Source organism: Eptatretus burgeri, chromosome 13 (genome assembly GCF_056783735.1).
Source record: "Eptatretus burgeri isolate ZD-2024b chromosome 13, Ebu_testis_v1, whole genome shotgun sequence".
NCBI classification, from domain to species: Eukaryota; Metazoa; Chordata; class Myxini; order Myxiniformes; family Myxinidae; genus Eptatretus; species Eptatretus burgeri.
In genome coordinates this window covers 60,679,913-60,695,625 of record NC_140973.1, presented here as the reverse complement: position 1 = coordinate 60,695,625, position 15,713 = coordinate 60,679,913, and the positions used below count along the sequence as shown (strand labels likewise).

Sequence of the window (15,713 nt, the reverse complement as noted above, 5' to 3'; positions counted from 1 at the left end):
ACAGGGTGGAGTGAGAGTGAGATAGAGATAGAGATAGAGATAGAGATAGAGATAGAGGGGGGGAATAGGGCGGAGAGAGGGGGGAATAGGGCGGAGAGAGGGGGGAATAGGGCGGAGAGAGGGGGGCAATATTGTGGAGATAGAGGGGGGGAATGGGGGGAATAGGGTGGAGAGAGAGAGATGGAAAGAGAGAGAAAAAAAAAACATATACACATATATATATATAAATTTTTTTTTAATTTTTATATATATATATATATATATATATATATATATATATATATATATATATATATATATATATATATATATATATATATATATATATATATATATATATCTCACACACACCTATGGTACTGTCCGAGGGGAATGGGGAGAGGTGTCCGGCAGATGTGACTTTAAGTTTCATGTCCATTCGAGAGACGGAACACACATTGTGTGGTTGATGTGTTTTTAACATAGCCAATGCCCCCTCCCCTGAGGGGAAGAAAAAAATAATACAAAAACTAAGATAAAAAAATATCAGCAACAAAAACAGTTATTTCATTCATTAAAAATTACCCCCGTGTGGGGATGACTGTCATCTCTATAATACCACAAGTTCTCAATGTTCAGTTATGACCGAAGACTACTGCGCAGATCGACTGCGCAGTTCTACTGCGCATCTGGAACTGCTCAGTTTGGTTAAAGATAACTCGGCATTTTGGCACGCGCGCACAAAATTATATTTTGAAAATAAATGCTGACGTTTACATTTCAGGTTTTGAAACTTTTGCACCTTCGGCAGAAAATGTAGAAATATACAAGGTCAGCTGCTATGCAATGACACCATTCACTAACTTTTACCATGCCCAGTCGAGAATATATAGCCTCCTGAAGGTAGTATAGGGCAGTTTTCGCAAACTTTGAAGTCACGTGACACGAAAACGAAAGCGAAATTCGAAAATCCGTCCCGACCAAGTTTAGATATTGTCCCATACATTCACATGCCACAATCAAATTCAAGATCGCTTGAGAAATGTAGGAGGAGATAGATTTTGAAAATCGTCTTTCGCATTTTTTGCCAACTTTGAAGTCACGTGACACGAAAGTGAATATCGAAAATCCGGCCTGACCAAATTTAGATATTGTCCCATAGATTCATATGCTACAATCAAATTCAAGATCACTTGAGAAATGGCAGAGGAGATTGAATTTGAAAATCGTCATTTTCACAACTTCAAAGGCCTCGTGACCTTGACCTTGACCTTCGGTGACCTTGAAAGTCATACCATCGTGTACGTCTCATCGACCTCTATCAGGATCACTAATGACCAGATCTCCCACTTCAACTTCATTATGGACGGACGGACAGATGGATCGAAGGACATCGACACCCATATTATTAGGTCATGCTCGAAGATATGACCTAAAAAGTGTTTTTGCATTTTCTTCCTTGGATCTTGTGTCGATAAATTAGAATGGTGTTCGCGCAGTCATGATGGGTTCAATGGCCTCCACCTGTTAGATTTCCTTGTATTTCTTTTTATTTGTTTATGGGGGGGGGGGTGAATCTTGCAAATGGTTTTTGTTAGGTTCACCTGCCTGTGCCGAGATGGGTTTGAGGGTAGAATAACAGTCGAAAACCGAATCCTATCCAGGTTCCTCCTGATGACTCCATCTCTGTCTATTTGGGTTCCTCTTGATACTCCAGTGCTGTATTTGGTTAGTTCTTTGATTTGTACCTGTACATACAAGTTGTACTCATTTACACAATATACCAACAACTTGTTTGATGATCCACTGTTTAGCTGCAATCTTGCTAAGACTGGTTTGTTTACTGTTTGTTGTGACATGAAACTTTCTCTTTGTTGCCTTGAAGAAAACACGGTGATCCATTTGAACCAAACTCTGACTGGCCTGTGCAAAGTTAAACCCTCGAATGGAGATGATGATGACAAGCGCATCTCTAATGGTATTTTCTAAGGGAGGAGGAGGGGGGGAGGGGGAAGGAAGTTAGTTTGGTGTTTCGGTTTGGAAAGAGGAATGTAAACAATGTTTTTATTTTCATTTTTAGCTCGCCTGTTTGAAGAGCAGAGAGCAATAGCAATACCCCCGGCGTGAGCGTCAGCATGAGCATGAAAATGTTAAAGTTTTTGGTGCAAGTTATTTCCTTTCTAATGTTTTTATCTACCACACTTTTTTACTGATTACAATATACAAATACATATATTGCTTTAAAATTATTTGGATCAGACTTCACTGCAATGCTTTATAAAAAAAATATTATTAGACTAGTCTTTTAAAAACGATAAATGTATAAACAGGCAAGCATTGGGTGGCTTGGACACCAACTCTCTGGTTACATTTGTGTTGTGCGAGTTTTATATGGCACGGAATGGCAGACACCTACCTTGGTGTCCATCGATATTCTCATATGTGTGCTTGTTTCCACATGATTTTGAAATATGTTTTTAATATTCCTTCGACCAGTGCTAAGTAGCTTTATACAATCTCATCTTCTTCATCATGTAGGGGGTGTGGATTAGTGGATTAGTGCCATCATCATGTACCTCATGCTTGTACTTTCTCAATGTTAAGGTTTTTTTTTTCTTTCTGAAGTTCAGTTACTTTGAAACTGTTTCAAATTTTTGCTTGTTTCTAAACAACCATATTTTGAGTCTATGAGACGGAGCTGAGTTCTTCTCTCTTCTATCCTTCAATGGAATTTCTCATCAACTGGGGATTCGATTTCTTTCGGATGCCTTTCGTATGATATGCCGAATCGAATTGGCAAGTAAATTTATAGGTTTCTTTGAGATAGATATTGATAAATTGTTATGTGATGTATGCCAATTGTGGATTTGTCAGATGGAGCTGTTGGAGGAAAGGTTGTAAAAAGCAGCGATGTTGAGACTGTGTGTACTCGTGATTGGATCAAAAGCATCATAGCACAAGTTATTCCGCAACTCATGGTACTGTCCAATACATCCTTTCATGTTTGCCACTGAATTTGTTCCATCACTACAATGGCCACTTGCATGAGAATCACCACAAAAAGCACCTTTGGTTCTCTTTCAGTGCCGCAAGGATGAACTGTGTTCGACCCAGCTGCTGTCTGAACTGAAGCAAAGCCTGCTTTCGCTTACTTGGCAGCATGACGAGAGCAAGCACATTGGGAAGCAGCTAGCCAATGTCTTACAGGTAATATTGGCACAGCTATCATAGTTGTCTACTTTCAATTTTATCCTTTTAACATGGAGTTTTTTTTTAATTTTAATCTGCTTCAAATTGATAACAGCTTTGAACAATATTTACTCCCATATCATTTGAATAACCCTTGAGTTTTGAAGGTGCGTGTGTAAGTGCGCGCGTACATACACATGCACACACTGTCGCGGACCGAGTTATTCGGGGGATACGTTCCTGAAAAATGCCGTGAATCTGAGAATAGTGGGACATTGTTTCAATGGGGAAAAAGTGGGGATAGGTTCCCGGCGGTGAGTGACCCGTGAAAAATATTGCTGGTGAAGCTGCGAATGTTGGCACCACAAATTGTTTCAATGGTAAAAAGGGGGATAGGTTCCTGGTTCATTGGGAAAAATTTTAAACGTCTAAAATCTTTATGACCACGAATGCATATGATTGCAGTTTCATGAAAAAAAATGCTTACAAATATTTTTTAAAAATTACCCCCCGTGTGGGAGTGACGGTCATCTCTATAATACCACAAGTTCTCAATGTTCAGTTATGACCGAAGACTACTGCGCAGTTTGGTTAAAGATGACTCGGCATTTTGGCGCGCGCGCACGAAATTATATTTTGAAAATAAATGCCGACGTTTACATTTCGGGTTTTGAAACTTTTGCACCTTCGGCAGAAAATGTATAAATATACAAGGTCAGCTGCTATGCAATGACACCATTCACTAACTTTTACCATGCCCAGTAGAGAATATATAGCCTCCTGAAGGTAGGGCAGTTTTTGCAAACTTTGAAGTCACGTGACGCGAAAACGAAAGCGAAATTCGAAAATCCGTCCCGACCAAATTAAGATATTGTCCCATACATTCATATGCCACAATCAAATTCAAGATCGCTTGAGAAATGTAGGAGGAGAAAGATTTTGAAAATCGTCATTTTCGCATTTTTTGGCCAACTTTGAAGTCACGACACCAAAACGAAAGCGAATATCGAAAATCCGGCCCGACCAAATTTAGATATTGTCCCATAGATTCATATGCTGCAATCAAATTCAAGATCGCTTGAGAAATGGCAGAGGAGATAGAATTTGAAAATCATCATTTTCTCAACTTCAAAGGCCTCGTGACCTTGACCTTGACCTTCGGTGACCTTGAAAGTCATACCATCGTGTACGTCTCATCGACCTCTATCAGGATCACGAATGACCAGATCTCCCGCGTCAACTTCATTGGGAACGGACGGACGGACGGATCGAAGGACATCAACACCCATATTATTAGGTCATGCATGAAGAGATGACCTAAAAAGACAACACCGGGTGCTGTTTCCAATGTTTATTGAAGGATTGCAATTAACAGTTTATGAAAAGTGATTAACCAACCACACTATAGAAGTCAAAAAAATAAATAAATAACACAAGGATCCTGCTGAGTTGCTCACTGCAGGGGACGTGGGAGTGGCAGGCGAGGGTGCTGGTGCTCAGGTGGATGGACCAGGGCAGAACTCTGAGAGCTGCCTGAGAGATTGTCACGGTTTTGATGTGCAGTAATTCCTTGTATGGGAGCATCATGTCATCCAACCCCCTCGTGAACTTGAGGTAACGCTCCATGACCGGATTGTCGTTTAACAGCCTCTCGGTAACTGACCATATGTCCTGCAGTATCACCCCGGAACTTGATCGTGAGTTTGGAGCTCGACACCTCTTGCTCCTCATCGCTGCCTGTGTACTCCTCGGAAACCTTGGTAATGGCTCCCACCTCCTCCTTGGTGAGCTCCTCTGCATGTGAGGCGATAAGAGCATCCAACTCCTTGGGCTCCATGTCGTCAAAACATCCCAGACATGCGTGACCACTTCAGTGCTCAGTACAGCGCTCGCCGAAACACTTTCTCAGATCGCCTTCTTGTTCTTCCATATGTAACGAATGGTGGATTTGTTTACTCCATAGTGTCTGCCCACAGAAGCCACACTCTGTCCTCTTGACAGCCGGTCCAGCAGATCCACTTTTTACTCGGGCTTATCACTTTCTTCTGCCTCTTGGCAGTCGTATCTACAGCACTGGTCTTGCGCTTGGGAGCCATGTTTGATCAATGAGCAAATGAGCAGAATAAGAGGCAAAACACCAGTCAAGGCAGCAGGACAATAAGAATGTTTGAGACTCAGGACATGCTGCACAGCTGTGGGAGGGGTGAGTAATCTGCTCATTGTTCGTGGGGGATGTTGGTGGATGGAACGTTTTATCAGATACTGTATACTCAGCTGGAGCCTGGGGGTAGATGTGGTGAAGCATTTTATTTATGCAAGCGTCATATGGTAAAATATATTAATTGTGTAACTTTCTGGAGTGGGGGGGGGGGACATCTTTGGCAGCTCGTAATAGATGCGGTGAAGCATCTTTATTGCGGAATGGTGGAACAAGCTCCGCAGCTCAGTTACAACGTGCCTGGTGGAAGATATATTTTTGTGTACGGTGCTATCGTACTGTACTGTGTACATACAGCTTGCTTATAACATGCCTCGTGGAAGATGCAGTATGTTTTCGAACTGTTATGTATGTGGCCCGTATAAGATATTGTTGCGGGCTGGGCATCTGGGTGAGAAGACCACGAGGGAGGGAAGCTATCTTGGGTTCCCACCAGACTCCCGGGATTCGCAGGCCGTTGCACATGGATAACTCCATGACACGGCGGGTCGCTAACCAACCGTGAACGCCAATAACTCAACCACGTGACTTAGGGTCCTCCGTTTACAGTTTATCCAGTTACGTAAGAATAATCATGTGACCTAATTACTGGGGTCACGCCCTCGGTACACCTTGTCCGACCCGGATCACCTTACCGGATCAGATGCAGCCGAGCGACACTGCCAAGGACGTACCGGCTAAAAGGAACGGATCGTTGGGAATAAAGTCTCGGCTGGGCTAGGATACGGACCATGCTGGACCAATGAAAGAAAAGACAAAAACGAGCTGGGAACATTTCTACAAAGGATTTATTACAGGCAGGTGAGGTAAAATATGTGGCACAGTGAATAGATTTATTGTTGTGTGTATTTAGGGATAGAAAGAAATGTGAGGTGCGACAATAAAACAAGCAACTTACAAAAGCAGACAGAGCAGAGTTATCCCAATATATCTTCCACTGCACCATCTTAACTTAAGCGAGGACAGGCGCACACACACACACACACACACACACACACACACACACACACACACACACACACACACACACACACACACACACACACGAAGAGGAGTTAATAAGAAGAAAAAGGAGAGGAGATGAGGCTAACAGTCTCACAAAACCTTGCATGAGTGACCGACGGCGCCACCCAGTACGTTTTGGGGGGATGCGCCCCTGGACGATCCCTCCTTGATAGTTCGCGTTTACGTACTAGTACACGACAGTAGACAAACATTTGATTGCGAAGGGGTGGGGAAGGCAGCACGAAGGGGTGGGGAAGGCACCGTGAAGGAGTGGGTAAGGCAGCGCGAAACCTGGGAAGGCAGCTGTCACCTCGTAGGAGTCAAAGTACAACAAAATTTAAATATGCATTTCAATAAAATAGACATTATCAAAGCTTTTTGACTTGCACTCTTCAGGATGAAACCGCAAGCCGATGAAGAAGAAGCACCAAACTCTCACTTATAAAGTTACAATGTAATGTTCTCAACGTTGATTGGTTGAGAGGAAGAAAGGACAAGAATACCTGATTGGTGGAACCACAGAGGATCATGAATAATGAGTAGGTGGAAACCAATCTTTCTCTCAACCAATCAACGTTGAGGACATTACATTGTGTTATACTGTATAGAACTGACTTCAACAATGTTCAGAGGCCACTCGCATCCGTTGGTGGTTCTGCGGTGTATCGGGTGGTTACTGGCTCACTGAAAATGTGCAATTTTATTTTACACCATGTTTCCCATTTTTGTATGATCTTCTTTTATTTTACTGTTACGGTTGTGGGGGTAGATGATGGAATTTCATTAGAAAGTTAGGATTGAATACAGTTTGGTCCGTGGATGTGTAGGAGACATCTCGATGTAAATTAAGTTGGGAAACTGTGAGCTAAAGTGTTATGTGTCACCATACGGGGGGGGGGTGGTGGTGCAGTATTCGATAGGGATTAAGGATAGTGTCCCCCAGTATGTGATTGCCCGCTGTGAACTATTCCTACGTTTTTGCATTTACAAGTCGGCCAGGAAGAGTTACATTTTTATACCAAAGACAACTGTAACAGCAAGCAAAATGTGCCGAGCAGGCAGAGGCCTCGCCTTCCCAGGTTTCGCGCTGCCTTCCCCACACCTTCGCGTGCTGCCTTCCCCACCCCTCCGCGCGCTGCCTTCCCCACCCCTCCGCGCGCTGCCTTCCCCACCCCTCCGCGCGCTGCCTTCCCCACCCCTCCGCGCGCTGCCTTCCCCACCCCTTCGCGCGTTGCCTTCCCCACCCCTTCGCGCGCTGCCTTCCCCACCCCTTCGCGCGCTGCCTTCCCCACCCCTTCGTGCGCTGCCTTCCCCACCCCTTCGTGCGCTGCCTTCCCCACCCCTTCGTGCGCTGCCTTCCCCACCCCTTCGTGCGCTGCCTTCCCCACCCCTTCGTGCTACCTTCCCCTCCCCTCGCATGAACCTCCTCCACCACCATACAACTCTCCAGAGGTTGAGGAGAACAAAGGGTGTCAAAGAATGTGCAAATTGGACAAATGAACACTTTTTTTTTTTCTTCTTTTTTCTTTTTTTTAAACTAATCGGACCTGCTGCTGGGATCAATTCCGCAGTTAAAATTTTAAAATTTTAAAATTAAAAAATAATGACACAAACACTGGCACGGATTTTCTGAGGATTGAAGGAAAACGCACTTCCTGCCCTTACCCTCTCTTACGCTTACCTCCTCTCAAAGCCCCTCCCCTCAACCCCTCATGGACGTGTCCGGGCAGTGTTTAGTATGCTACTTTAACATAACCCATTTAGTTTAATCTTGTAATAGTGCCGGCGGATGGGACCATCGCCCCCACCCCCGCTTCTCCTGAAATCCCACTACGAAATGCAAGTTGAGGACCGCCTCTCCACCCTTTTCTCCCTCAAGTCCCCCTACCAAAAGAGAACCCTTCACCTCCTCCTTGCTCTCCTAACACTCCTTGCCCCTCCCCCCTCCACCCACCCCCTATTTCTCTGTCTCCCCCTCTGTCTCCCCCTCTGTCTCCCCCTCTGTCTCCCCCTCTGTCTCCCCCTCTGTCTCCCCCTCTCTCTCCCCCTCTGTCTCCCCCTCTGTCTCCCGCTCTGTCTCCCGCTCTGTCTCCCGCTCTGTCTCCCGCTCTGTCTCCCGCTCTGTCTCCCGCTCTGTCTCCCGCTCTGTCTCCCGCTCTGTCTCCCGCTCTGTCTCCCGCTCTGTCTCCCGCTCTGTCTCCCGCTCTGTCTCCCGCTCTGTCTCCCGCTCTGTCTCCCGCTCTGTCTCCCCGTCTCTGTCTCCCCGTCTCTGTCTCCCCGTCTCTGTCTCCCCGTCTCTGTCTCCCCGTCTCTGTCTCCCCGTCTCTGTCTCCCCGTCTCTGTCTCCCCGTCTCTGTCTCCCCGTCTCTGTCTCCCCGTCTCTGTCTCCCCGTCTCTGTCTCCCCGTCTCTGTCTCCCCGTCTCTGTCCCCCCGTCTCTGTCTCCCCGTCTCTCTGTCTCTCTGTCTCTCCGTCTCCCCGTCTCTGTCTCCCCGTCTCTGTCTCCCCGTCTCTGTCTCCCCGTCTCTGTCTCCCCGTCTCTGTCTCTCCGTCTCCCCGTCTCTGTCTCTGTCTCTGTCTCTCCGTCTCTGTCTCTCCGTCTCTGTCTCTCCGTCTCTCCGTCTCCCCGTCTCTCCGTCTCCGTCTCTCCGTCTCCCCGTCTCCGTCTCCCCGTCTCCGTCTCCCCGTCTCCGTCTCCCCGTCTCTGTCTCCCGTCTCTGTCTCCCGTCTCTGCGTCTCCTGCCTCTGTCTCCCGTCTTTGTCTCCCGTCTCTGTCTCCCGTCTCTGTCTCCCCGTCTCTGTCTCCCCGTCTCTGTCTCCCCGTCTCTGTCTCCCCGTCTCTGTCTCCCCGTCTCTGTCTCCCCGTCTCTGTCTCCCCGTCTCTGTCTCCCCGTCTCTGTCTCCCCGTCTCTGTCTCCCCGTCTCTGTCTCCCCGTCTCTGTCTCCCCGTCTCTGTCTCCCCGTCTCTGTCTCCCCGTCTCTGTCTCCCCGTCTCTGTCTCCCCGTCTCTGTCTCCCCGTCTCTGTCTCCCCGTCACTGTCTCCCGCTCTGTCTCCCGCTCTGTCTCCCCGTCTCTGTCTCCCCGTCTCTGTCTCCCCGTCTCTGTCTCCCCGTCTCTGTCTCCCCGTCTCTGTCTCCCCGTCTCTGTCTCCCCGTCTCTGTCTCCCCGTCTCTGTCTCCCCGTCTCTGTCTCCCCGTCTCTGTCTCCCCGTCTCTGTCTCCCCGTCTCTGTCTCCCCGTCTCTGTCTCCCCGTCTCTGTCTCCCCGTCTCTGTCTCCCCGTCTCTGTCTCCCCGTCTCTGTCTCCCCCTCTCTGTCTCCCCCTCTCTGTCCTCCCCCCCCTGTCTCCCCGTCTCTGTCTCCCCGTCTCTGTCTCCCCGTCTCTGTCTCCCCGTCTCTGTCTCCCGTCTCTGTCTCCCCGTCTCTGTCTCCCGTCTCTGTCTCCCCGTCTCTGTCTCCCCGTCTCTGTCTCCCCGTCTCTGTCTCCCCGTCTCTGTCTCCCCGTCTCTGTCTCCCCGTCTCTGTCTCCCCGTCTCTGTCTCCCCGTCTCTGTCTCCCCGTCTCTGTCTCCCCGTCTCTGTCTCCCCGTCTCTGTCTCCCCGTCTCTGTCTCCCCGTCTCTGTCTCCCCGTCTCTGTCTCCCCGTCTCTGTCTCCCCGTCTCTGTCTCCCCGTCTCTGTCTCCCCGTCTCTGTCTCCCCGTCTCTGTCTCCCCGTCTCTGTCTCCCGCGCCTCTGTCTCCCGCGCCTCTGTCTCCCGCGCCTCTGTCTCCCGCGCCTCTGTCTCCCGCGCCTCCGTCTCCCGCGCCTCCGTCTCCCGCGCCTCCGTCTCCCGCGCCTCCGTCTCCCGCGCCTCCGTCTCCCGCGCCTCCGTCTCCCGCGCCTCCGTCTCCCGCGCCTCCGTCTCCCGCGCCTCCGTCTCCCGCGCCTCCGTCTCCCGCGCCTCCGTCTCCCGCGCCTCCGTCTCCCGCGCCTCCGTCTCCCGCGCCTCCGTCTCCCGCGCCTCCGTCTCCCGCGCCTCCGTCTCCCGCGCCTCCGTCTCCCGCGCCTCTCCGTCTCCCGCGCCTCCGTCTCCCGCGCCTCCGTCTCCCGCGCCTCTCCGTCTCCCGCGCCTCTCCGTCTCCCGCGCCTCTCCGTCTCCCGCGCCTCTCCGTCTCCCGCGCCTCTCCGTCTCCCGCGCCTCTCCGTCTCCCGCGCCTCTCCGTCTCCCGCGCCTCTCCGTCTCCCGCCCCTCTCCGTCTCCCGCGCCTCCGTCTCCCGCGCCTCCCTCTCCCGCGCCTCTCCGTCTCCCGCGCCTCTCCGTCTCCCGCGCCTCCGTCTCCCGCGCCTCTCCGTCGCCCGCGCCTCTCCGTCTCCCGCGCCTCTCCGTCTCCCGCGCCTGTCCGTCTCGCGCGCCTCTGCGTCTCCCGCGCCTCTCCGTCTCCCGCGCCTCTCCGTCTCCCGCGCCTCTCCGTGTCCCGCGCCTCCGTCTCCCGCGCCTCTCCGTCTCCCGCGCCTCTCCGTCTCCCGCGCCTCCGTCTCCCGCGCCTCTCCGTCTCCCGCGCCTCTCCGTCTCCCGCGCCTCCGTCTCCCGCGCCTCTCCGTCTCCCGCGCCTCTCCGTCTCCCGCGCCTCCGTCTCCCGCGCCTCCGTCTCCCGCGCCTCCGTCTCCCGCGCCTCTCCGTCTCCCGCGCCTCTCCGTCTCCCGCGCCTCTCCGTCTCCCGCGCCTCTCCGTCTCCCGCGCCTCTCCGTCTCCCGCGCCTCTCCGTCTCCCGCGCCTCTCCGTCTCCCGCGCCTCTCCGTCTCCCGCGCCTCCGTCTCCCGCGCCTCTCCGTCTCCCGCGCCTCTCCGTCTCCCGCGCCTCTCCGTCTCCCGCGCCTCTCCGTCTCCCGCGCCTCTCCGTCTCCCGCGCCTCTCCGTCTCCCGCGCCTCTCCGTCTCCCGCGCCTCTCCGTCTCCCGCGCCTCTCCGTCTCCCGCGCCTCTCCGTCTCCCGCGCCTCCGTCTCCCGCGCCTCTCCGTCTCCCGCGCCTCTCCGTCTCCCGCGCCTCCGTCTCCCGCGCCTCTCCGTCTCCCGCGCCTCTCCGTCTCCCGCGCCTCTCCGTCTCCCGCGCCTCCGTCCCCCGCGCCTCTCCGTCTCCCGCGCCCCTCCCTCTCCCGCGCCTCTCCGTCTCCCGCGCCTCTCCGTCTCCCGCGCCTCTCCGTCTCCCGCGCCTCTCCGTCTCCCGCGCCTCTCCGTCTCCCGCGCCTCTCCGTCTCCCGCGCCTCTCCGTCTCCCGCGCCTCTCCGTCTCCCGCGCCTCTCCGTCTCCCGCGCCTCTCCGTCTCCCGCGCCTCTCCGTCTCCCGCGCCTCTCCGTCTCCCGCGCCTCTCCGTCTCCCGCGCCTCTCCGTCTCACGCGCGGCTCCGTCACCCGCGCCTCTCCGTCTCCCGCGCCACTCCGTCTCCCGCGCCGCACCGTCTCCCGCGCCTCTCCGTCTCCCGCGCCTCCGTCTCCCGCGCCTCCTCTCCGTCTCCCGCGCCTCCGTCTCCCGCCCCTCCCCGTCTCCCGCGCCTCTCCGTCTCCCGCGCCTCTCCGTCTCCCGCGCCTCTCCGTCTCCCGCGCCTCCGTCTCCCGCGCCTCTCCGTCTCCCGCGCCTCTCCGTCTCCCGCGCCTCCGTCTCCCGCGCCTCCGTCTCCCGCGCCTCTCCGTCTCCCGCGCCTCTCCGTCTCCCGCGCCTCCGTCTCCCGCGCCTCTCCGTCTCCCGCGCCTCTCCGTCTCCCGCGCCTCTCCGTCTCCCGCGCCTCCGTCTCCCGCGCCTCTCCGTCTCCCGCGCCTCTCCGTCTCCCGCGCCTCCGTCTCCCGCGCCTCCGTCTCCCGCGCCTCCGTCTCCCGCGCCTCCGTCTCCCGCGCCTCCGTCTCCCGCGCCTCCGTCTCCCGCGCCTCCGTCTCCCGCGCCTCCGTCTCCCGCGCCTCTCCGTCTCCCGCGCCTCTCCGTCTCCCGCGCCTCTCCGTCTCCCGCGCCTCTCCGTCTCCCGCGCCTCTCCGTCTCCCGCGCCTCTCCGTCTCCCGCGCCTCTCCGTCTCCCGCGCCTCTCCGTCTCCCGCGCCTCTCCGTCTCCCGCGCCTCTCCGTCTCCCGCGCCTCTCCGTCTCCGCGCCTCTCCGTCTCCGCGCCTCTCCGTCTCCGCGCCTCTCCGTCTCCCGCGCCTCCCCGTCTCCCCGTCTCCGCGTCTCCCCGTCTCCGCGTCTCCCCGTCTCCGCGTCTCCCCGTCTCCGCGTCTCCGTCTCCCTCTCCCTCTCCCTCTGTCTCTCTCTTTCTCTGTCTCTGTCTCTGTCTCTCTCTTTCTCTGTCTCTGTCTCTGTCTCTGTCTCTGTCTCTGTCTCTGTCTCTCTCTTTCTCTGTCTCTGTCTCTGTCTCTGTCTCTGTCTCTGTCTCTGTCTCTGTCTCTGTCTCTGTCTCTGTCTCTCCCCTCCAAAACTTTGCATGCATACTAAGGGAACTCCAAGGGAGTGCATGAATGAAAACTGGGTATTTGGGTAAATTTGAACACCACCCCTTTTGAAAATACTTCCCAGGGTGCTCAACACAAAAAAACCCTCACCAAGATGGTGGCACACCATCTTGGTCAGCCTGCTGTCACACACCATCTTGATCAACCTGCTGTCACACCATCTTGGTCAACCTGCTGTCACCTCGTATGAGTCTTAAGCCACCATTTTCTTTCCACCTGCTCAACAATGCCTCAACTTGGAACAGGCCGCAACAGTTTCTGTACAATAAAGCACGCAAAATTTTAATTTTTCACTTTCCTCATTCATATCATCGAATCCCTGATCTTGCTACCTACGAATTGCTATTTACATTGCTTTTGTAGATGCTTCAGTTTTTTAATTAGGACCTTTGAGCAATACATTTTTTTTTTCTGGGTCTCGTATAAAAACTACAAAATATAAAAAAATTATAAAAATAATTATATACATTTTATTTATTTATTTTTGCTTGCATTTTCTTTCTTGGATCTTGTGCAGATAAATTAGTATGGTGTTTGCGTAGGCATGATGGGCTGAATGGCCTCCACCTGTGTTAGATTTCCTTGTATTTCCTTTCTCTCTCTTCTCTCTTCTCTCTTCTCTCTTCTCTCTTCTCTCTTCTCTCTTCTCTCTTCTCTCTTCTCTCTTCTCTCTTCTCTCTTCTCTCTTCTCTCTTCTCTCTTCTCTCTTCTCTCTTCTCTCTTCTCTCTTCTCTCTTCAGTCTTCTCTCTTCTCTCTACCAAATTTCTGCCCAACTGCTGGGAAGGTAATTGCAAACCACTGAGTGTTACCCTTGCCAAGAAACTGCTTTGGCAGCACTGATGCTCTGTAACAGGATTATAGTGAATCAGAATAATTGAAATTTTTTTTTTTTTAGGAAACTCTGAATAAGTTCTTAGGCCTCAAGCTCAAAGACTGTGTGGAATATCTGCTGGTGGAGGTGTCTGAGATACTTTTCAATGAACTAGACTTCCTTCATCGTGTGCATTCTGTGATGGGGCTTAATGGGGGTCATGAAGCTGCCCACACCGGCGCTCCCAGTCCGAGAACGAATCTACCATTTCATCAGGTAGGCATCACATTGCTCAAATACAACCTGCTTTTTCTTGCCTTTTTGTGGGGAGGGGTGGGAAGCTGCAGAGATGGTGACTTCACTTGAAACTTGGTCCTAAAGAATTGAGACTTGAGTTTGTCGACTTGTTGACAATGATGATGATGAATGAATGAACACAATATCAAAATAAATATATCTCAGTGATGTGTTTGTTTATAAATACATTCACATCCTTCCAAACATCGAATGAAAATTTAACAAAGACTGCTGGAGTTGTGTGCCAAAGGAGCACAAACTCAGTGAATAAATTGTGCCGAGCTTAGAAAGGTATTGGTTATACAGCACCCAAAGTGCCGCTGAGCTCCGAGTCTCCGATCGTACATACATGTGTCTCGTGGAGTACTTGGAGGTAAATTCCAGAGAAAAGTAAGTAGAGCTATTATATCTTTCATTACATGGATTCTACGTCATTTAATTCAGGAGGCATGTATGCCGTTACGGCGTACAAATGGAATTGTTATTGCTGCTGCTCAGTTCATACCCATTTAGCTTCTTCAGTGTTTTTTATGCCTCTGTTGCTGAATTTGCTGGAAGAATTATGTTTTTTAGTTGTCCATACATCTGTCTGCTAATTTTCTCTGTTTTCTCTGCAACTGCTTATCCGATTGACACAAAATATTCACAATAGGTACGACTACTCGTGTAGAATGTTTTAATGATAATTATGATGTCATAGGTCATGTGGTGTGGCAGCCATGTTGGAAAAAATGAAAACCTTCGGACCTCTATCTCAGAAACCGCTGTGTGGAAAAAAAAAATTGAAACTTGGCACATGTGACGTACTTGACATGGGAAATGTGATTTAAAAAAAAAATGATGTCGTAGGTGGCTTCGTTGTGATGTCATAATTGCATATGTCGAATGCTTTGTATGGTCACTGAAAAACTTTGCGGGTCATCTAGGGCTAAATTGTATTGGGGGGGGGGAGAGGATGACATCATCGGTCACATGGTTCGGCAGCCATTTTTTTTCATGTGAAATCGGTTCCTGTTCTTGTGTATGGCAGCTTGGCTGCCGGGTTCCTATCATTTTGTTGGGGCACAACTATGCCGCTGAAGCTGTGCCCCTATACCAGTACACTGGTACTCGTTTTGCCAACCTCAGAAGGATGACCGGCTAAGTTAACCCTACTTGATGTTAATTCAGCGGCAAACGTGGGTCAAACTCAGGACCCCAGGATCCCAAGCCAGTCACCCTAACCACTAAGCCAACACCAGGCACATCAGTCCCTGTTGAAGTTCATTGGTGATCGAAACGTTGGTCCTGAGCTTTGTCGTGTGCAAAACAACATAATTTACTTGGTTAGTTACTGGCATCCACAGCAGATTCAGCACATGAGTGTTCCCAACTACACTTGTTTCTTCTTTAAAAAGACTTTTTTGTTTCTCGACCATTTTCAGAAGTGATCAAAAAGTACGTTTGGGATTTGAAAGAGCATTTTACTAATCATTTAATACCCAACACGTGGCGGTTCTCACATTGCCCTTCAAAAGTTTCCTATTTTGCCACTTGTAATGTGATGAAATGTTTTTTTTCCCCCTTTAATTGGATGTTGCAATTGTTGTAAACTAGCAGATACCCATCTTCATTGGGGACAGGACGGATCACAATACTCGGTTACGTTAGTTTCTTCGGATATTTTGCGCCGCATTCAACAGCTCAGTTCACATTGGTGGCGTGTCTGGGTGCTCATGGTAGCGTTTGAGACCTGTCGCTTTAGATTTT

At 51.2% G+C, this 15,713-nt stretch overlaps 1 protein-coding gene across 6 annotated transcripts in view; it reads left to right on the top strand.

Annotated features, from left to right (window-relative positions):
• The window catches only part of PCM1 (pericentriolar material 1), a 152,536-nt gene that overhangs the window by 97,668 nt on the left and 39,155 nt on the right, over window positions 1–15,713 (top strand). For all 6 annotated transcript variants that reach the window (XM_085852688.1, XM_085852689.1, XM_085852686.1 and 3 more), the window contains 4 exons: window positions 1,865–1,957; window positions 2,854–2,957; window positions 3,064–3,186; window positions 13,752–13,943. In XM_085852688.1, the coding sequence (XP_085708814.1) occupies window positions 1,865–1,957; window positions 2,854–2,957; window positions 3,064–3,186; window positions 13,752–13,943 (512 nt within the window). The remainder of the gene's footprint in view (window positions 1–1,864; window positions 1,958–2,853; window positions 2,958–3,063; window positions 3,187–13,751; window positions 13,944–15,713) is intronic.